General features: G+C 43.2%; 1 protein-coding gene across 1 annotated transcript in view; it reads left to right on the top strand.

The window, feature by feature from the left end:
- The window catches only part of MRTFB (myocardin related transcription factor B), a 181,705-nt gene that overhangs the window by 146,439 nt on the left and 12,117 nt on the right, over positions 1-23,149 (top strand). The window contains 7 exon segments of the mRNA XM_032460764.1: positions 6,720-6,854; positions 10,028-10,275; positions 15,910-16,042; positions 16,822-17,850; positions 19,309-19,446; positions 21,722-21,838; positions 22,044-22,181. Coding sequence (XP_032316655.1) covers positions 6,720-6,854; positions 10,028-10,275; positions 15,910-16,042; positions 16,822-17,850; positions 19,309-19,446; positions 21,722-21,838; positions 22,044-22,181 — 1,938 coding nt within the window.

The raw sequence follows: 23,149 nt of genomic DNA, 5'->3' as shown, positions 1-23,149 counted from the left end.
CGTTCAGTTTTTATGCATGTATTTACATGTTTAATACTGTATCACTGTAAAAGATAATGCACATCAACAATATTGCAGAATAGGAAATTCCAGGCCCTTGTTCTCCCACAGAAATAGTAAATAAACTATAGATTCACTAAAATAACTTTATAGGAACTCTGGAAAGCAGTCAAGAGATCTACACCAAACAAACACACACCAATCAAGAAAAAGCCACATTCAAAAATGTAGAAAATGCCACGGTGTTTTTGCTCACCCTTTCCCACACCCTTCCCAGCATGGCACAGTCAGAAGAAAGTGGCCCAAAACCCAGTTCCCTCCTTCCTCAGGATGTAAGGAGCAGAGACTTGTTTGCAATAGTCTGGCCTGTCTGCGAGCTGGCGGAGGGACTGGTTTCTGACTTGTTTTGACTCAGAACTCAGACAGGGAAAACTGCACAATTTGGATCCCGGGGTAGCAGAAGCTGTGGAAGGAGCCACATCATGTGAAAATTGTAGAGGAACTGCAGACCTGCAGGCACCTGAGGGGGGCAACAGATTACAGGCAGAGAAATACAGTAGGACTCTTTGAGGCCCTGAGAAGAAGCTAGGGTGAGACTCTGGGAAATAAAGCCATTTAGAAGCTACCACGGATAAGGGGAAATTTTTAACTTAAAAAAAAGTACACACTCAGGCCCAGGCAAGACACATGCTCAGAAAAAAACCTGACAAAACCTTAAGCCTCCACCCAGAGCTAATCCCAAGCCCCAGAGGCCCATAAAATTAGTGAAGTTCTTTAACAACAGTCTGCGAAGATCGGGAGAGGTGATATTTTGCAGTTACTGAGTCTGAGGGCAAAAGGAATGAAGAAGAGTGAACGGAGCCTAAAGGACTTACGGGATACTATCAAGCAGATCAATACAGGCATTATGGGAGTCCCAGAAAAGGAGAGACAGAGGGGCAGAGAAGTTAATTGAAGAAATAATGGCCCAAGATTTTGCAAATTTGAGGCAAGATATGGATATACAAATACAAGAAGCTCAGTGAACTTCAAAGAGACCCACACTGAGATATGTTATAATTAAACCCTCAAAATCAAAGACACAGAGAATCTTGAAAGCAGCAAAAAAAGTCACTTATCACCTACAAGAAGAAATTCCCCAATAAGAATATCAGTGGATTTCTCAGCAGAAACCTTGTGGGCCAGAAGACAGTGGGATGATATATTTAAAGTGCTGAAGGAAAAAAACTGTTAATTAAGAATTCTATATCCAGGAGAACTGTCCTTCAAAAATGAAGGAAAAATTAAAACAACAAAGCCAGACAAACAAAACTCAAAGGAGTTCATTATCCTTAGACCCGCCCTTTGAGAAATGCTAGAGTCTTTCAAGATGAGATGAAAGGATGCTAGACAATGACTCAAAGCCATACAGAATATAAAGTCCTCTGGTAAAGGTAAATACATGGAAAAATATGAGAAATGGCATTATTGTTTATTTTGGTTTGTAATGCTACTTTTTATTTTCTATAAAATTTAAGTGACATGGACAAAAAAGTTTAAATCTATGTTAATGGCTACATAATATATAATGTAATTTGTGACATCAGTAATATGAATTGGGTAGACATGGATGTGAAGAAATAGTTCTTATATATAACTGAAGTTGGTATCAATATACATTAGATATCACAGCTTTAGGAGGTTATATGTAACCCCCATGGTTAAAACAAAGAAAATATCTATAGAATGTACACAAAGGAAATGAGAAAGGAATCATTACCAAAAAAATCAACCAAACACTTAAGTGGAAAGACTGTTCATGTATTAGAAGACTTAATATTGTGGAGATGTCAGTACTAGCCATAGCAGTCTTACACATTCAATGCAATTCCTATTAAAATCCCAATGACAGGTTTTGCAGTAGAAAAATTTATCCTAAAAGTCATATGGAATCTCAAGAAACCCCAAATAGTCAAAGCAATCTTGAACAAAGTTGGAGGTCTCACACTTCCTGATTTCAAACTTAGTACAAAGCTACAGTCATCAAAACAGTGTGGTTCTGGCATAAAAACACACATATAGACCAATGGAATAGAACAGAGAGACCAGAAATAAATCCTCACATATATGGTAAAATGGTTTTAGATGACGTGCCAAAGTCACTCCAGGAGTCTTTTCAACAAATAGATGTTAAGAAACTTGAATATCCACATGCAAAAGAATGGAGTTGGAACCTTGCCTAATAACACATACAAAGATTAACTCAAAATGGACAAAGACCTAAAAATAAGAGCTAGAACTATAAAACTTAGGGAAAAATATATATATAAGAAAGCATCATGACATTGGATTTGGCAGTGATTTCTGAATATGACAACATGCAACGAAAAAATAGGTAATTAGGCTTCATCAAAATTCAAAACTGTGCATCAGAGCACACTATCAATAGAGTGAAAAACAACCCACAGAAAAGGAGAAAATATTTGTAAATCATGTATTTGATAAGGACTAATGTCCAGAGTATATAAAGAACTCCCACAAATCAACAATAACAAAATAACCTGATTTTAAAATAGGCAAAGGACTTGAATAGACATTTCTTCAAAGAGGATATACAAGTGGCCAACAAACACATGAAAACATGCTTGGCATCACTAATCACTAGAGAAGTGCAAGTCAAAACCACAATGGGATACCACCTCACACCGTTATGAGAGCAAATATCAAAAGAACAGAAATTAGCAAGCTGTCGACAAGGATGTGGAAAAATTGGAACCCTTGTGCACTGTTGGTGGGATTGTGAAATGGTGCAACCCCTAAAGAAAATGGTGTGGCAGTTCCTCAAAAAGTTAAAAATGGAATTACCACATGATCCAGCAATCCCACTTCTGGGTATATGGCCAAAAGAACTGAAAGCAGGGACTTGAACAGTGTTTGCACACCCATGTTCACAGTAGCATTATATACTGTTTGGCTATTACTTAATAACCAAAGAGCAAAAGCAACCCAAGTGTCTATCAACAAATGAGTGGATAAACAAAATGTGGCATATCCATACAGTGGAGTATTATTCAGCCTTAAAAAGAAGGAAATAACGACACATGCTACATGGTTGAACCTTGGGGACATTATGCTAAGTGAAATAAGCCAGCCACAAAAGGGAAAACGTAGGATTCCACTTATGTGAGGTACCTAGCATAGTGAAATTCATACATACGGAAAGTAGACGGTGGCTGCCAGGGACTGGGAGGAGGAGAAAAAGGGATATTGTTGTTTAATGAGCACTGAGTTTCAGTTAGGAAGATGGACAGGTTCTGGAAATGGACGGTGGTGATGGTTGCAGAACAACGTGGATATACTCAATGCCATTGAACTATACACTTTAAAATGGATGGTTTCAATGGTAAATTTTATGTTATGTATATTTTACAACAGTTTTTTTAAAATAATAGATTTATTTAAATGAGGGATACATGCAGATCCTCACTACTAGTCAGGTATTCAAGTACCAACTGAAAGTTCACTAGATACTGTGCCAATGGTTTTTAATGTTCAACTACTTGTTCTAAAAGTGAAATGCCTAAACTAATAACTACATATTACAGAAACAAGTGGTCATGGCTAGGTGATATATTTTAACAAAGCTAGAGTTTTACATAAAATATCTAGTAAATATACAAAGCATATGTTTTGATTTATATTCAGCTCATTCACTGACCAGTATTTTATTTCAGGATTGGAATATGGAAACATTATTTTAAGAATAATTGCATTTTGAATTAATTTACATATTGCCATCTTAATTAAGATCTCTGTTGCATTCTAAATTAAAAACACATTTACTGTGGATTTTAAGTCTACAGTACACAAAAAGCTTTGTTTTTGAATACCTGGTGTCCGTCCCTCTAGATTGCATCTAGAAATTCAATAAAAAAGGAACTTAACAGAGAAGAATGGTTGGTCTTTGGCAAGTGTATCATCTTTTCAGAAGGAGCCAGTGCCAGGTATCTGAAATATTATAAAACTCTAATCGGCTTAAGCATTTGCTCTGACTTATTTTTTCCTTTTGTAGCAGAACTTTCACTTAGCAATTTATCGTAAGAGAAAAATCCGTCTTTATGATTGGAAGTGCTTTCTTTTGAGTTTTAGTTAAAGTATAAATACCCAATGTTAAACAAGAGCGTATTCTTGGCATTTCCTTTCATGGTGTGATGATGAGACCTGTAAGTCATGATGAGAACAGTGTTATCAGATCCAGTAACACAAAGCAGTTTGCAGCTTTTTTGTTTCTTTGGAGAAAACGTTCTGAATCATTTTGAGATTAAACTTGGATAGTCTATAAGGCAAATTTAGATCTTGGTGTCAATTTAAACATATTTAAAGCATTCTTTTAAGATTTTAACATTTTGCTCAATTTAATGTGGAACAAAGTAGTTGTGGTATCCTTTGTGCCTTGGCGATTCTTTTTTTCCCCTCCTCTTAACAGGGGCAATGGGGATTAAACCCAGGACCTCGTGCATGCCAAGCACACAGTGTACCACTGAGCTGTACCCACCAGCCCCGCCTTGGATAGTCTTTTAATCCTTTTTAGAATACTGTCATTTCAGAAATAGTAATATTTAGATTTTTTTTGGTAACTAGCCACTAGAATCCTAACATCTAGATATGATGTAAGATTTGAGGAGGGGAGGATCCTTTCTCAGGCACATAAAAAAGTCTGGCAAAATGTAAAGAAGAGTTTAGATATTTCTCCCTTTCTAACCAGAATTTATCTTCAAATTAGGTAAAGTTAACAAGCAAGCAAATCTCAGTTGAAGTATGCTTGTATTATGCTGGAGTCTGTGATTTTCTAGGGAGCAGAGTCACACTAAACCGATACCAGAAAAGCTAATAAGATATATTAGTAATCAAGGCTGGAGTTAGTATGGCAAGGTCTAGAAATAGAGGCCAAACATTTTCATAAATATTATAGTTGATACCACATTCACACTCCGGGGTTATTTTTCAGATGATTAACACTGCTCTCAAATACGTCTTTACTGTCACGTCAGTCAGTGGGGGCTGGACTGGTGAAATAGCTTGCCAGGTTAGTAGAACTTTACCTGCAAGGAAATATAATATTTCAAAATTCAGATATCTGGTTCTACTTCATATGCCAGTTATTTAATAGCCAGAGAATGTTTTTCCTTCATGTGAAACTGACCCAGAGATAAGTATCCTCATTTCCAAAAAAGTACAGAGTGAAAGGAAAACAAATGACATAAAACCATATCCCTTAAAGCATCGTCATCCCCTTCATGTCATGGGTTCACTGAGGAGCTGGCGTCTCAGGGCTTCCTAGGGGCAGAAGTCACCCTGGAACATACATGTCAAGACTCGTGGATAAGTCCTTTCATTCCTGTTGGAAAATGCAGTTGGGTATAGCCGTCTTTTAAAAGTCAAGTCTTTCGAACTGTCAACACTTACTAATAGTTACTTAAAAACTGAAATCCATGGCAAAAGGAAAACAAAGCACAGGGAGAGAGGAGACGTGGGCGTGCACAGCTGACTGCCCAGTCACCCTCCTCACCCGCTCAGCAGGGCTGCAGAGTGTGACCCGAGCGTGAGTAACGCCACGAGGAATTTCCACTCACCCATTAGACAAATATTTATTGAGTAACTAGTATGCGCCAAACTTCATATTTCTTGCTGCTAATAGCCCTCTGAGTTTTCAGGTCATTTATTTTAAGGAGGGAAAATATAGTTTGCTATTTTTAAACCCAAAGACTTCAAGAGGAGAACTGATTTTGATTGTTGTAATGAATTTGAGAGTTTTCAGGGGAAGTGGAAGTGATAAAGGAGGACATTTTTCTGTAAGATAAGGCCAGTAATAGTAGGTCGAAGTAGAAATCAATGTGCAATGTTTAACTAACCTTATATTCATATCTCTTTCCAATAGATGAATATTTAAAATCTACTTAACGGAGATGGCTAGTGGGAATAGTTTGTTAGGTTGTTGATGAAAACCTGACAAAGTCATCTTCCTTTATTAATATAAGATCCCAAATTGAGATTTGGTATTGCTTATTTCGGCCTGGGTAACAAAATAGCTTCTCGCTGTAAGTGTGAGGGTACTGTCAATGAGCAGGACAAGCCTATCAGAATATCTTCTTCAGATTTTTCTCCTGTTGCAGGAAGTGGGAGGAAATGGTTGACAAGAGTACTAGTCAGGTTTGGCGACAGGAACATAAGCTGTAAGCACATTTAAGGACACGTGCACGGAGTGGCCCTCAGGAAGTGGAAGCTTTCTTACCAGAGGCCGCCTGACCGTGGGTCTGGGGTGTGGTAGAGGCTGTAACGAAGACTAAACATCGTGTCTGAACTGGCCCAGATGAGTGTGACCTATATGACAAGAAAACCTTTTGAATACTGTGCACTTTTTGATCATTTTTGTAAGTCTCGGACTTTTTTTCTGCCAAAAAGGGACGATTCTGACGATTTCTGAGAAAACAGTAGAGTTTTGTCAGTCCAACCTTACTTAGCTTTACCTTTTCATTACTGGGGCAAAGACTGAATACTTGACTCCACAGAGGTAAAAGCATGTTATTCCACCATCTGGGTCTTAGACATACTACTATATTTTTCTTCTGTTTCTTTTCTAGTGAACTTTTCAAAAATGAGGTCATTCCCTTATAATTTTGGCTTTTTTATTTTTACTGTCATTGATTTCAGACTTGTTCCCTTTCTGCCTTTTCCACCAGTTTACTTCCGTGTCCCCAGCAGTTCCTGAATTCTTGAAAACTCCTACTACGGATCAGCCCCCCACGCGGTCCACAGCTCCTATCCTCCCCACCAACACTGTGTCCTCAGCGAAGCCTGGGCCAACACTGGTAAAGGTGGGTGCCCAGCTCGCACGCTGGTTTGAGTGTCTTTACCTTCGACTGTTGTCTGTAGCCCCGGGCACGGAAGACAGAGGCTGTGGCCACACTGCTCAGCCTGCCTTTTAGCCTGAAGCCTTGAAAACAAAACCATGGAAGGACTTGCTTGCCCAGCCTTAATATTCGAAACCACCACCTCCGCCAAACGACCTCTTGTTCTGTGGTCGCAGAAGAAGAGCGCAAGAATCGGTCCGTGTAAAACGCCCGCGGCGGCGCAGGAAGTCCGGGAGCCCCTCTTGCAGCACTTCCCAGTTCTCCCACCCAGGCCACGGAGGTGAAACACGGGCAGAGTAGCGTAGAGTTGTTGCCTTAGCACAGCACTTGGGACTCATGAATCTCACAGATGTCTTTAATGGTAACATGGTTTTGGACTTTATACACGAGGCCAAACTCAGTGGTATCGCAGATAGATGACATGACAGGCTAAAGGTGGTAGAGGAGCAAATACATTGTTTTGACTTAGCAGATTTGGCCTGATACAGCTTGGTCTGTTCTTCAGATAAGCTGCAGATTTGTGGCGCTGTTCCCTGCATTTCACTTGGTCAGAATAATTCAGTTAGAAGAAGTCCCAGAAAATTAAAAGTTTCAATATGTAGTACATTTTTGAAGTTTCTCAAAGGGTGTTTAGAACTGCTAAATAAAGGTGGGGAGGGGTGTAAGCTGAGGAACAGTTTAATCATCTCAGGTGTGGCTTTTGCCAAAACTAGTAGAACACAGATCTCAAACTGTTAGAACTAAAGAAGGACCTTAGAGGGTCCCTCACCACCTTTCAGATGAGGAGATGGAGGCCCAAAGAAGTGAAGAGGTGATGAGGCCAGGAAGGACCCCGTCTCCAACCCAGTCTGGCCTTCTGTCTCCCTTCTCCGATAACCACTGCAGCTCTCTCCAGAGGCAGTTGGCTTGGGCCATATTCCTCATATTCCATCTGTCCCCGGGACCTGTCCTTGTCCTTGACCTTCTTGGAGAGAAGGCTCTTCCTACTCCAGGCTCATTATGTGGCCAGGCGTCCATGGTTTCAGGGCACATATCAGTGTATTTCACCATCTTCCATTACTTAGTACTGGAGCCAGAAATTCCAAAGTGGGGCAAGTGGCAACCGTGCCAATAACAATCAGCTCTGACCTCCCAAGTATGCCCCACTACTAACATGAAGAGGGTTTGAGTGCCAACCCATCTTTCCCTGCAGATACTGGGAATTCATTCTCTGCCTCTCCCTGAAAATTTCTTCTGCTCACTAGTGTCTGTCTTAGAGGAGGGCTTTAGTTCGCAAGCAAGAGGCATTGTTTAAGAACGTGAGATTCAGGGACTGGGTAAGGAATCCTAAGAACTACGCCATTAGAGGACAGGACAGGTACACGCTAGGAAACAGACTGCATTTCTTTGGGTTTTTCTATGAGGAAAGCTATTTCTCATCCTCAATCCTAAGAAAGTAGCCACGTGCAGGCCAGCAGGTAATAGGAGACTGAGTCTGCAGAGCGCCGGTTACTATGTTTGTCTCCCTCCCTCTTTAACAGGCACCTTCCAGACTGTGGCAGGTGCTTTATCCTTACGTAACAATTATAGTCAAAGCTCCTTAACCCAGACCCCATTCATTTTTTGACCAGTTTAAGAAAATTAGAAATAAAACTTACTGATAAAATAAGCAGATGATAGTGAATTAATACTGTGAGACTGCAGGAGGCTGTTAAGCGGCAAGAATATTTTCTAACATGTTCTATTTCAAGTGCCTGGTAATTCATATGATTTCTAGTTAGCATACACATTCATCACTCATTTACTCAGCAGATCTTTATCAAGCACCTCTGTGTGCCAGACACTGTCCTGGGTACGAGGAGTAGATAAAGCAGTGACGAGAGCATCACAGATCACCCCCTTGGTTAGGAGCGGGAGGCAGACAGACATGAGACTCAGAGTGTGCCGGGTGGTGAAGGATGAACCTGGGGTCACGGAAGCTGGGGAGGCTGGGGAGACGTTTCTCGTTTAAATAGAGAGCTCTGGTCGAATAAGCAGGTGGCATTTGGGCAGAAGTCTAAAAGAGGTGAGGGAGTAGTTGTGAGGACATCTGTGGGAAGAAAACTGGAAGTCTCTGAACGAGGAAGCCAGTTTAACTGCAAAGAGAGAAGGCCAGTGGGTAAAAAGTAAATATTAACAGTGACGATTTCTGGTCTGTAGAACATGATTTTTATTTTCTTCCTTATTTTTGTTGTCTGGGTTTTTTTTTTGTAATTTCCTAAGTCTTTGAACATGAACTTACATTACACCAATAGCTATATTTAATTTAGTACTTCTCAAAATCTTGTTACTAAGTTGAGTATTTTACCTAAAGCAGCTTACAAATAATTTCCTATACCTTTGTTTTGATTTGTTTTGTTAATGGACTTTCTTTTTCCAGATGAAGTTATTTTGCTATTTAAATACTAAAAACTAGAAAGTGATCTGATAACTTATAAATGCAGGAGATGAAGAGAACTCAGAAAAGTCATCTGATTCTTAATCATAAGAGGGAGTCTCACATCCCACTTTCAAAATAAAAATGTAGTGTTTTTGAAAATTTTTTGGAAAATTTTGAAAAATTCGTATTCGCATTACTCAGTATTTTCTTTTTTGTGTATTTTCCATAGAAATGCATAGCTTTATATTGTGCTTTATTCTTACTACAAGCATTTTTCTGTTTTTACATTTCTCTGTAGATTTTTTAATGACTGTAAAATATGAAAGTTATGGTGAAATATACTTACTCTTTTCCCTATTGTATGTTTAGTGTGAGACCTGGTTTTCACTAGGAGATGGTATATGTATATGTAAGCACGAGGCAGCGTGTCTACACAGGAGACCAAAGTAAACGTTTGTTGACCATGAATAGATAACACTGAGCTGAGCATCTTGCCCTTAGTGTAAGGGAACAACACAGCAGAAGTCAGTTCTTAGGAGCAAGATTTATTGGTCAAAGGGAATATGCAAATGTTCCCATGGCTCTTGAAATATATTTCGTGTATTGCCTTCTAAAGCGGCAATACCAATTTCTGAGGTGCACTGGCTTTGTCTTTTCAAACCATTTAGGCACACGGTAGAATAGAGTGCACGTGGTAGCATCTCTTAAAATGTTCTTATTTTCTTTTTCTCAAAAATAGCAAAGCCATCCCAAGAATCCGAACGACAAACACCGTAGCAAAAAGTGCAAAGACCCCAAGCCACGGGTGAAGAAGCTGAAGTACCACCAGTACATTCCACCAGACCAGAAAGGCGAGAAGAACGAGCCGCAGATGGACTCCAACTACGCCCGCCTGCTGCAGCAGCAGCAGCTCTTCCTGCAGCTCCAGATCCTGAGCCAGCAGCAGCAGCACTACAACTACCAGACCATCCTGCCTGCGCCGCTCAAGTACGGGCTGGGGCCGGTGCCGGCTTCCTGCGTGGGTTTTACTGTGGGTTTTTATGAGGATCCATTGGTTACTAAAGGTTGGAAGTTGTGATTTATTTGTGCTCAATGATTATACAGTGTCTGAAGTCAGCATTGGTGACAGTAGCCTCCATTCCAGACCATTTTTTTGTCCACAAAAAGGTTCTGAACTTCTCAAGTTAAGAGATGACTTTTCACAGTTACTCATCCGGGAAAGATCCACCTACTGTTTACTTGAATCATATTAGATGCTATGAGAAAAAGTGCAGGAAGTGTAAACCTGGTATAAACAGTTTAAAAAAAAAAAGATGAGCATAAAAGCTGGAGTGGTCAAGGAATGCTTTATGCCAGAGGCAGGATATTTATGTGGGAAGGGGCCTGAAACTTGAGAAGGACCCTTCCAGGCAAAGGGGAACGATCTGAGTGCAAGTACAGAGGAAGCTGGAGTAAGCAACACCCGGTTACTGGATGGTGAGAAAACTGGCCTGAATAAAGAATGTGATTAATTTTTTAAGGGAAGTGGAAGATTGAGCAGAGCCAATGTCTGGAGAAACCTGAAGTAGGGAAGACTTTAACCTTGAAATGGTAGGTGTTTCAGATGGCCAGAGTGACATGGTGAAATCAACATGCAAGAACGAATAGTTTGACACTGTGTTGAAGGAGAGTCTGGAACTAGGAGGACCAGCTAGAAATGCTGCAGTAAAGTAGATGCAAGAAGACAGAAAGGCAGCGATCATCGAAAGAAAGGAACAGATGACAGACATTTCAAAAGACAGTAAAATGTCTTGGTGACCAACAGCTGCAGAGAAGGAACCTGTTTCCAAAGTTTGAGCCCAGCTGAGAGGGACAGAAGAGAGTGAGTTCCAACGATTTCTGAGATTGAACTCCTAGCAGGACATCCAAAGTTAATTTTAATTATGCACTAAAGGAAATTTCTAGATACACATCCTCTGTATGCTTTTTCTGGGAAACAGATAAAAATGCCAAGACTGTCCACTCTGTCCTTTGCTCTGTTCACCTTTCAGGAAAAAGGAATATGTAAATTCAGCTCAAGAACAGAAACTCTGGGAAAAGATTCAAAATCTCATTTTAAGGAAAAATACTCTGATTAGTCCACTCAGTTTATGATCACATGATCTGTAGAAACTTTAGTTCTGTTTTCTATACATAGGCCAAGCATTCCTCCATGGAGAGCCCCTATTTTCTAGGAGCAGAAAAGGATTAAGACTTGATAAAAAGCTTCTCTGCAAGAAATATCTCCTCAGATGCTAATAATCATCAATTCACTTTTCTCTTTTAAGATCCAAATATCTTGAGGCAGATTAGACCGATCAGTCATTCAGACCTTCCTGTGAAGTACTTAAATCTAAAACATCAGGGCACGGAGATGAAGGAAGAAAGAATTTTTGTAGCATGTTATTATTTTAAGAGCAGGCAGGCCTGAGAGAGCTGTTGCCTTTGGAAGGGACCCAGGGAAGGCCGGAGAACTGGAAGAGTGTCAAAGACAAAGCACCGCTGCTGTGCAGCTGCGTCCAGGACCCAGGGAGGCAGCCCCCGCCGCCGCCACCGGGCACCAGTGGTGAGGACAGCAAGGGGCGCACGTGTGTGTGCTGCTCACGGCGACTCCAGGAGTCGTCGGCGTGACTGCCCCATTCCCAGACGAGGAAATTCTTAAACTGAAAATCCCATAAAAGGATTTTTTTGGTGGTATTTATGAAATAGTCTTTTTTGTAGTGCAAGAAATTGTCTGTGTGGGGCCAGCTTTGTGGATGGGAAGGAGACACTGAGGTGTGTGACACCTGAACTTTGGCAGTTCTGTCTTTCCACTAAGGCTTCAGTTCCCTTCTCCTCCTCAAACATTCCCACCACTAAAGTAATCCAGCCACCTGCCCCGAAAGCATCATCCAAAAAGAGCCGAGAACTCGGGAGGAGGAAAGATCACTTGTTTTTGTGTATTACTTCACCACACAAGGATGGACCATCAGTTTTGTTTCATTTCCAGGACCTAAAAGTGGAGATGTGTTCTAGCACATTGTTTCTCTTTACTACAATTCCAATACAAGAAAGTGAGCGTGGGAGTTCTGCAGTGCTCCTAGCGGTGGGGTTTTACTGACAGCACAGCCCTTTGGTATCTTGGAAGGAGCAAGAGCCTGACCAGATGGGGCTTCAGTCCCGGCGTGGCCGCCCACTGACGAGGAAGGGGCCCTGGAAGTCTCTGAACTACACAGTGATACATTCATCAGGCACCTCACCTCCTTTTTTCCTCTGTTGATTTGGGGAGGAAAACAGTAGATCAACTTATTTCTGTTATTTTTAAAGGAGAATTAAATACTGTACTGTTAATCATAGTAACAAGGAGAGTATTGTAGAATCTCAACCAAAAAGCGTGAATAGAATAATTAAGTCGTGCATTCTCAAGGAAAGGATGCTGTTCACAAGGAGGTAAAAGTCAGTTGGGGTGAATTTTACAATTTTTATTTAATGAAGCACAGACATACATATAGCACATAGACAGAAATGCAGTATATCTATGGTATTAAAATTTCATAGGGAGAGTGATTAGGAAAAATATGTCCAAAAAGGCTTCTTGGGACAATAATGAATATAAGGCTAAGAAATTGGTTTTTTCAATGTTTTAGTAGTTCTAAAACAAGATATAAAAGTTGAATTTTTAGAAAGGAGAATGGTGAGACATTTTAAAATAACTGTCATTTAATCTAAACTTCAAGAAACTTCATCTCAAATACTCCTAGTATTTGATTTCAACAAAACTCAGGCAGGTTTAAAAAACTCAAATGCATGTCAAGAGTTAGCTGTTGACAAAGCCAGAACTGGCTTCAAACACAGGCTTCCTACTGACACAACGTTGTAAACTGACTATACTTCAATTTAAAAAATAATATAAAATAAATAACGTTTACTATCTTAACCATTTAAAAAAAAAAAAACAAACGACACAGGCTTCTTAAAACCCATTTGAGAAGGCTTATCCAGCCAGGGACCTCACCCCAAAGGCACCGTCATGATCTCAGATCCTTCGGAATTCAGAGTCTCTCTGGTTTCAGTACAAAAGCTTATATGACACTGAAGCCTGAACTGCAATGGAATTGACTGTACATTATTGGCCACCATGTGCACCTTTCCTGAATAAGTAGCAACACCCAGAAAAGAAAGTGCCATTGCTGCCAATAGTATTACAGTTTGAAGAAGTTGCAGGGGGACCTTGGCTTTAGCACAGAAAGGAGTTTAGGGAAATTAGTACAAAAGTACAATAGATGGACCAACTTTTTTTTAAATTAATTAATTAATTAATTATTTTAAATTGAGTTATAGTCAGTTTATGATGTGTCAATTTCTTTTGTACAGCACAATTTTTCAGTCATACATGAATATACATATATTTATTTTCATATTCTTTTTCATCATGAGCTACTACAAGATCTTGAATGTATTTCCCTGTGCTACACAGTATAAACTTGTTTATTCTGTATATGCCTGTCAGTATCTACAAATCTTGAACTGCCAGTTTGTCCTTTCCCACTGCACCTCCCCCCTGGCAACCAAAAGTTTGTATTCTATGTCTGTGAGTCTGTTTCTGTTTTGTATTTAACTTCATTTGTCTTTATTTTTTTTTTAATTCCACATATGAGTGATATCATATGGTATTTTTCTTTCTCTTTCTGGCTTACTTCACTTAGAATGATATTCTTCAGGTCCATCCATGTTGCTGCAAATGGCATTATGTTGTCGTTTTTATGGCTGAATAGTATCCCATTGTATAAATATACCACAACTTCTTTTTCCAGTCATCTGTCGATAGACATTTAGGTTGTTTCCATGTCTTGGCTATTGTAAATAGTGTTGCTATGAACATTGGGGTGCAGGTGTCTTTTTGAATTAGGGTTCTTTCTGGATATATGCCTGGGAGTGGGATTGCTGGATCATATGGTAAGTCTGTTTTTAGTCTTTTTGAGGAATCTCCATACTGTTTTCCACAATGGCTGCACCAAACAGCATTCCCACCAGCAGTGTAGGAGGGTTCCCTTTTCTCCACACCCTCTCTAGCATTTATCATTTGTGGACTTTTAAATGATGGCCATTCTGGCTGGTGTGAGGTGATACCTCATTGTAGTTTTGAATTGCATTTCTCTGATAATTAGTGATATTGAGCATTTTTTCATGTGCCTGTTGATCATTTGTATTCTTCATTAGAGAATTGCTTGTTTAGGTCTTCTGCCCATTTTTAGATTGAGTTGTTTGTTTTTTTCTTAAGTCGTACAAGCTGTTTATATATTCTGGAGATCAAGCCTTTTATCAATTTCATCTTTTGCAAATACTTTCTCCCATCGTGTAGGTTGTTGTTTGTTTTGCTTATGGTTTCCTTTGCTGTGCAAAAGCTTGTATGTTTAATTAGGTCCAACATTTTTTAATAAACTTTGAAAAATGAAGTATAGGTTACAGAAGTCCATAAATCATAGGCGAAAACCAATGCCAAAGTAAGCACACTCCTGGAACCAGGGAAATCAAGAAATGGAACACTGTCACTTGTGTTATTACCTCACATGCCCCCTAGGTGTGTTTGTGAGACGAATCTTTATCAGTGCAGACAGCAGCAGTTAATTTGGTTGTTGTCGAGTATCCTGTAATTCATCCACCCATCATACTGTCGACAGCAGCTGGTTGCTTCCAGCTGGGGCTATGGTATGCAATGCTATTTTGTTGTGTTTTTCATTTTGCTCATACCTAATGAGGTTAGGCACTTGTTCACATATTTATCAACCATTTGGATATACTTTCTTGTGATATGCTTGTTTACGATTTTCCCATTTTCCCTTTGGGTTTTTCTTTTTCTTACTAATTCGCAAGACTTCATGTGAAAGCTCTATGAGGCCTTTGTCAGAAATATGTATTACAGATATTTTCTCCTGGAGCTTGGCTTTTCACCCTCTGAAAGGTGTCCTTTTCAGTGAGTGCTTTTTGTGTCCTGTTTAAGACTTTTGCTTGTCAAAGGCTATGGAGAGTTTATCCTAAGTTTTCTACCCCAAGTTTGTTCTCCAGTTACATTTAGGTTTTGAGATGGTATGAGGTGGGGGTGATCAAGAGCCCTTTCTTCTCTGTGTGAAACCCCCTTTGGCCCTTTACCATTTATGGGAAGGACCACCCTTTCTCTACTGCACTGCAGTGTCACTTTGGTGACAAGTGCAGGGCCCCTCTTGTGGGGGTCTGCTTCTGGATTCTCTTATCTCTCCCATTTGTCTCTTTTTCTGTCTGCATCAGCCCCGCACCATCCTTAATAACTGGCTCTGATATCTCGTGGTACCATGCTTCCAGCTTTGCCTTTCTTCTTCAAGGATGCCGTGGCAGTTCTTGGTCCTTTGAATTTCCATAAACAGCTTTAAACCATCTTCTAAATTTCTACCAAGCAAGCAAACAAACAAAATCTGCAGGGATTTTTATTGGGGTCTAATTTGAGTGACATCTTTACCACAGTGAATCTTCCAATCCACGAACAGATATTTTTCTTTGTAAGTTAATAGACTGTTAGCAGAAGCGATGTCAACTCCAGAAATTATTTTATTATAAACTCTAATTTTCTTTTTTTTTTTTTTTTTGAAGGCCACTCAATGAGAAAAATAGCAACAGTGGGAATCCAGCTTTGAACAACACCACACCTAACACAGCAAGACAGAATACATCTGCTCCTGTGAGAAAGCCAGGGCCCCTGCCTTCCAGCTTGGATGACTTAAAGGTGATCACTGCACATGAGCTTTATTCACCCATAAGTCCCACAAAAATGTAAATGATTTGCCAGATTTGTCTAGCAGATGTATGTAGTTTCTAATAGATGTTCAACTTTATCAGCAGCAGGATAACCTTTATAGAGGTACTTTCTTTTTATAGCCATTAAGTTTCTTTTAAAATGACCAGTAATAAATCTCCATTTATTGAGCATCTGCCATGTGCAAGCCCCATACCAGTTCTGACTCCAGAGGCAGATTTTTTTCCTTCCCTGCTCATTGCCAAGTTTGGGAGAAGCAGGAAAATGTAACTGTTACGAACACGATCTCCAGGGCCACCCTTCCTGGATTCCACCCCGGCTCAGCCCTCTGTTACATACGGGAGCCTGGACCAGTGATGTGGCCTCTCTCTGCCTCCATCTCCTCATCTGTAAAATGGGAGTAATTACACCTACACCTCATGGGAAGATTAATTGAAAGAACAGAGCATTTCCAGCAGTGTCTGACACATGGTGATTACTCAATAAATGTAGCTGTTATCATTTCTGGTAGTAAACCTTTTGATACATACCCTCTAATAACCCTTGCTTTACCACTGGCCTTTCAGGTTCTTTAACCTGTAGTTCTTTGTGTTTTTATGTGTTAAAGAAACTGTCCTACTTTCATATACGCAGTAACACGGTGTTGTCTGACAGGGGCACGCACCTCCTTTTCCATCTCAGGAGTGCCCTGTAGATTGGTCAGAAGGTCATAATACCAAAAAGGAGATCTGATTTGTTTTTACTTCCAGGTATCGGAACTGAAGACAGAACTGAAGTTAAGGGGTCTTCCGGTGTCAGGCACCAAACCAGACCTCATTGAACGCCTGAAACCCTACCAGGAAATGAACAGCAGTGGCGTTGCTGCGGGTGGCATCGTGGCTGTGTCGACATCCGCCATCGTCACTAGTAGCCCGGAAGTCGCCATGGCATTGCCAGTTACAGCGCTACACAGCTCTGTGACTAGCTCCGGCCCCGCTTTCAAGGCAGAGTTGCCATCGGCTGGAGCTGGCGGTGTGGCCCACGTGGAGAACGTTAGCTCCCCGCTGCCAATCTCTCCATCTCCCTCCGAACAGTCCAGCCTCAGCGCCGAGGACACGAGTGTGGCGGACACCTTCACCGAGATCATGACCATGATGTCCCCGTCACAGTTCCTGTGCTCGTCTCCCCTGAGAGCGACGAGTAACGAGGACAGCCTGAGCCCCACCAGCAGCACCCTGTCCAACCTGGAACTGGACGCGGCTGAGAAGGACCGCAAGCTGCAGGAGAAAGAGAAGCAGATCGAGGAGCTGAAGAGGAAACTGGAGCAGGAGCAGAAGCTCGTGGAAGTTCTGAAAATGCAGCTCGAGGTGGAGAAACGAGGGCAGCAGCAGCAGCAGCGGCCACTGGAGCCCCCGCCGGGCACGCCAGCACCTCCGGGCGGCAGGCTGGACCCGCCCCGCGGCGGCGCCGCCCAACCAGTCAAGGACGAGGCCGCGCTCACCGACTGCCCCGTCCCGCCAGCCAGCCACCCCGCGGGCCAGCCCGGCTCTGCGGGCGGCCAGACCCTCGTGGCCAAAAAGGCTGTGGTGATCAAGCAGGAGGGCCCCACGGCCCCGGCAGAGCCGCAGAGCGCTGCCCCGCCGTTCTTCGCGAGTCCCCAGGGACAGCCGCCACCCGCCGTGGGGGCTCAGCCGCAGGCGTTACTGACTGCGCAGACCGCCCAGCTGCTGCTCCCTGTGTCCATCCAGGGCTCCGGCGTCACCTCGGTGCAGCTCCCAGTAGGCAGCCTCAGACTCCAGGTGTGAAGTGTGTCTTCTAACTGCTTTGTCCTACAGCCCGCATAGCCCGGAAACCGCTCACAGTGAAAACCTGAGCTTTGTCATAAATGCATCCAAGTCAGGCTTCATGGTTGCACGAAACGTGTGCAGGTATAGGCGGCGGGGTGGGGGTGGAGGGGGGCATTCAAAAATGTGAATGCTAGTTCTGTTTTTATATAGCTAAAGGAGTGCTGCTCCCTTTCCATCACCTTCCACCCTTAATGGGCACAGTATCATTGGTGTAGACACTTTAAATACCAGTGGCCTCATCATAACGGCGATAGCTACTGTCATGGAATACTAGACACAGCGTCAAGCACTTTAACTGGCATGCCTCGTTTAATCCTCCCTTTTCCCAGAAGACCCAAGTGAGAAAGCAGGCCCATTCCTAGAAAGGAAATCCAGGTCTTGAAAGGTTTAGCGAGTCGCCCAAGGACAGGGCTAGCGTTCTAACCAAGGCTTTCCGACTGCAGAGCGTTTACTCTTCTGCCCACTCCTGAACTCTGCCTCCTCAGTGTGGTTCTTACAGGCACCATAAAGGTGAAGATGCCTAAACTGAGGAAAATGTGACCACAAATTCAGGAGTGAGGCTGTTATTGAGAGAGATGATAAAACCCTCGTGAGCATTAAGTTTATAGTCACGCCATCATTACCCATGTGTTGACCTGCAGCCGTTTCATGCAATGCAATTTCGGTAGGTTTTTTTAACAAGACACGGGCCACGGTACACACAAACCATTTGCAGTCCTGCTCCTCACCCTTGACCCCCTGGAGAGGAGCAGTCTTGTGCCCCCCGGGGTTAGGAGGCATGACCCAAAGGCCCTTAGCATGTGCAGAAGTTCTAACTCCCCTGTTTAATCTTCAGAGTGTCTGTGAAACTGAAAGCCTGTTCTGTTAGACAGCTTTCCTATAAACATTTGTCTTCCTGTCCAAATCTTTCATCAAGAGCTGATATTCAGGGAACAAGAGCTACGTTTTATTTTGGGCCTCTGAGCGTCCCAGCACATAGCTGGCTGTCCCAAGAGGGTGCACATATTTTAGCATAAGAGCGGGAATTTGGAGTTAGGTGTCACCGATTTCCTTGCTGCTATTAAAATTACTACAACACCAAAGAAATTATTACAACACTTGACCCATTATGCGTAGAGCTGCTACAGGTTCTTTTTACTTCAGTCTTGTATTTCCCCAGAATGTTCAGATGAAAATCTTAGCCACTTAAGAAACAGTATGAGCATGAAAATGACTGGTCTGGTGTTTAATCCTCTGGTTTAGAATTAAGGTTCAAATTTATGTGCCAATGGATTGAAGTGTGCATCTATAAACATTTTATTTTTTTTCAGACATGATTCCCAAGTGAACAGCTATTCCACTCTAAACTTTTGGTTCTAACTTTGATTTTGACAGTTAAGTTGATTCTTTTTTTTTTAATTCACCTGCTAGACTCCACCACAAGCAGGAATCCAGACTCAGCCTCAGATAGCAGCTGCCACCTTGTCCTCGGGCTTGGCCCAGACTGTACCTCAGAAGCAAGACACTTTCACGCCGCACGTGCTCAGTCAGCCTCAGCAAGTCAGAAAGGTTGGTGAATGCTCGCGAGTGACAAGCTGCTGCTGCTGTTCCCGTCGGCCGCTCAGCCGTCCACACGTCTTTGTGGGCGCCTCCTCTGTGGCGGCTCTGGTTCATTCTTGTCTGTGATCCATTCCCTCGGGTGAGCCTCAGGTTGGATGCCACTTGGCTGCAGAAAGAGTTCTTTATTACTCAAAGATAGCTCATCTTAGCAGTTAAGCCCCCTTTCCAAGAAAAGTTTCAAAAGTATTTTGTCAGTCCTCATATAGAATTTTCTAGGTTTTAACATTTCTTTTCAGAGTAATCATTTTGTGGGGAGGGGGGAAGAAGTGCCCTGGGAAAACATTTGAAGATGAAAAAGATACTTTCTGAAATGTTTGAGTAAGATCTTTACATATTTTTAAGAGTTTGCCATCTCAGTGATTAAGAGCCAGAAGGCCTCGGGCTGCCTGTCGTTCGGCTCACCATCTCCTGCATTGTTCTGTATGCAGACTTCACTTGCTGTGTGAGTGCCAGTCTCCCCATCTTTAGGATGACGGTGCTGATCTGGGGTTCAGTATCCTCTGCAGGACTTCCTACGTAGGGTAGAGTTCTGTTAAACAGACCCAGAAATTCCCAGATCTCCCTCTTATCCAGTAGGTGGAGCTGTGTGCACGTCTCTTTGGCAGAAAAATCTTAAGGCCTCAAAAATAGGTCTTACTATTTTAAACCTTGAAAATGATTAGTCCCAGAGTTTTCATCTTCCGCATAAGAGAACCTAGATAATTAAGTGTACCTGTAGATAGTCCCCAAGCTGGTGTCAACTCTCTGGGCTGAGACAACCTAAGAAAAAGACAGAAACGACCTCTTGGGACAGCGACAAGCACACTTACACACATGCTGTCTTGGAATCTTGTCTAAGTGCAGTGAGCAAGGAGTTAGAGGTGGGCCCTGAATAACACTTTAGTGTAGTGATAAACTGAGTGAATGTTCAAATGTTAAGATAGTTTTCTTGGAGGGAGGAGCGAGAAAAACACTGTATGATAGATGGGATAAGTAAGAAGAGCCTACTTACAGAGCTCACCCAGAGAAGCTGTGCTCTTCGGAGAGGAAAAGAAAAGTTGTTCTCTTTCAGAATACTGGTAGTATAAAGTATATTAAAAATTTTATGAGCAAACCAGTTCTGTGAAATACAGTTACAAAATCAATAGTTTGGTCATACTTTTGCAAAAGGCCCTAAAGCCTCTGGCTCTTGATGGGAGATAAACAGCACACTTCGTGGTTCCACAGGAAGAGATCCTCACCTCTGCCTGTCAGAGCAGAACCAGCTTCTCAGAAGGGGACAGATGTTAAATTAGGCCTTGGAAGGATTTGGAGAAATTTTTAAGAAACTGGGAAATTGAATGTGGCCTTTCCAGCAGGATGGAAAGGGGGCCAGGAAGTGAGAGAGTTTACATGCCAGCTGGAGATCAGGATTTTACTCCAGGAAAGAGGGGCAGGTGGGCATAGGAGGACCTCCAGTGCACGTGCTCGTGTGCGCATGCGCCCGTGAAGACTCACCATGGCTGGTGGAGGTTGGAGGGCTTCAGGGAGGCACAGCTGGACGGCTATGCTGGTTTTCCAGTGGGGGGTAATGAGCACCTGGACGAGGACGGCAGGACACAGGCCCGGTGCAGAGGGCACGTCTGAGGTGTGTGAGCACCGAGGGCAGAAAGCACAGCAGGCTGATGCTCCATTTACCTAAGTTTCAAAAATGAAGAAAGGCAAAACTCAGAATTATTTTCCCTCAGAGGCTAGGGTCAGTGGAGGAAAGGGAAAAGTGTAATTTGGAATGTATTAAATTTGGGATGTCCCGAATTTCTGTTTGTAAATGTTGTTAAGTGTGGCTTCGGCACTTGGGAGCAAGGCTGGAAGAGAGAGGTGGGCCTTGAGGGTTGTTACCTAAAAAGCCATGAGAGCAGATGAGGAAAATCGAACTGAGCAAATGCTGCTTCCCCATGAAGCGCTGCCCACACTGCCATCAAAGACAAAGACCACTGATGCTGAAAATCGGGCTCCGTAGGCCGCAGCCTGTGGGCCACATCCAGCCCAGGCTGCTCCTGTGCTCCAGGACAGAGGTGAGCAGTGACCCCACACAGCTCACAAGCCCTAAACTATGCACTTTGTGGCCTTCACAGAAAAAGCTGCCAATCCCTTCTAAAACATGGTTTTCTTGATTAGGAAGAGCAAAAGAACAAATTGATGGGAAAGTATTTATTCATTACAGGTTTTCACAAACTCAGCATCAAACACTGTTCTTCCGTATCAGAGACCACCTGCTCCAGCCGTCCAGCAGCCCTTTATTAACAAGACGAACAACAGCGTTCTCCAGCCCAGAAACACGCCACTTCCATCCCTGCAAAACGGCCCTAACCCCCCCAACAAGGTAACCCTGCGTGGACTGGGCAGCGCTGACCGCCCTTCCAGGGGCAGGTCCAGCCCAGAGCCCAGAGCTTCAGTCCTGGGATGACTGAATTCAGCTCAGTGCGGGGAGGTAGCCTAGAATCCCGGTGCTAAGTGTTTGGGGGCAGCACAGCCGTGGTCACGGTGAGGCCGCCTGGAGCTGACTGCTGCTCCTCTGTTTGCTGCAGCCCGGTTCACCCCCTCCGCCCCAGCCGTTTGTGGTCCAGCACTCGCTGTTTGGGAGCCCAGTCCCCAAGACGAAAGACCCGCCCCGCTACGAGGAAGCCATCAAGCAGACACGCAGCGCCCAGTCTGCCCTCCCAGAGGTGAGCCGGGCCGGTGGCCGCGGGCGCGTATGTGGTGTCATCCTCAAACTGAACTTCTTGTCTAAGGTGGGCTTGCTGCAACAGAAACGCAAGTATCATGCTAGGAGCCTTGTTGGCCTTTCAAATGCTCTTTCAAATCGAAATGCCATTCACTTCGAAGACTCCCAGATGCTTTTCAGCAGCACTGTAACCTGCGGTTCCTGCTCACTCAGGAACGTCCGCGTTTGTCTCTAACGCTTCCTTGGGGCCAGGGGTGGGTCATGTTAGGGATCGATGTGTGTGACCAGGGCGCATATTTTACACAGGTCCCTCTTTTCTAAAGCCACATTTGTCAGGCCAGCATCAAAGTGACCCTCTGCCACCTGGTCAGTCTTCAGGACTGCCCTGCACCCACTCTTTCCCGCCCCAGCACCCCCTGCTCCAGCAGGCCAGCCCGCACCATCGACTTTGCTCGTAGACTGAGACACGCACTCTGGAAGGGACAGACAGGCCCTCCTGGCTTCACCACGTCCTGATACCCACCCGGTAACCATGCTTCCCTCTCCTGAGCCTGCCTTGTTGCTTTGATAAAATAAGAGGAACCGCACCTATTCCAAGAGATGGGAAAAGTTAGAGCTCCCATTCTGAAAAGCGTCTGGCCGCTGGTCCCTGTCACACCTGCCTGTCCCCAAACACCCCTCCCGGTCTTGCTGCCTATCTGAGCTTAAAACTCAGCTCACTTTCAAGGAAGAGCCCTGGCCTCGTAAGAAGATGGAAGGAGCGCACCTGACACCACGGCACGGCGCTGAAAGTAGACGGTGAGACGTACTGATCTGAGCAAGACTGTTGCTCATCACAACCCACAGCAGGGGCGTCAGCATAGTCATGCCGGATCCTGTTGCCCCACAGTTCACGCATGACTCAGTGGGGCCTCCATGTGCAGTGGGGTGTGGGGGGCCAAGGACTCAGCACTTCCTGCAGCAGCCATG

This window comes from Camelus ferus, chromosome 18 (genome assembly GCF_009834535.1).
Source record: "Camelus ferus isolate YT-003-E chromosome 18, BCGSAC_Cfer_1.0, whole genome shotgun sequence".
NCBI lineage: Eukaryota > Metazoa > Chordata > Mammalia > Artiodactyla > Camelidae > Camelus > Camelus ferus.
The sequence above is the reverse complement of the archived record's forward strand: the minus strand, read 5'-3'. Positions and strand labels throughout refer to the sequence as shown.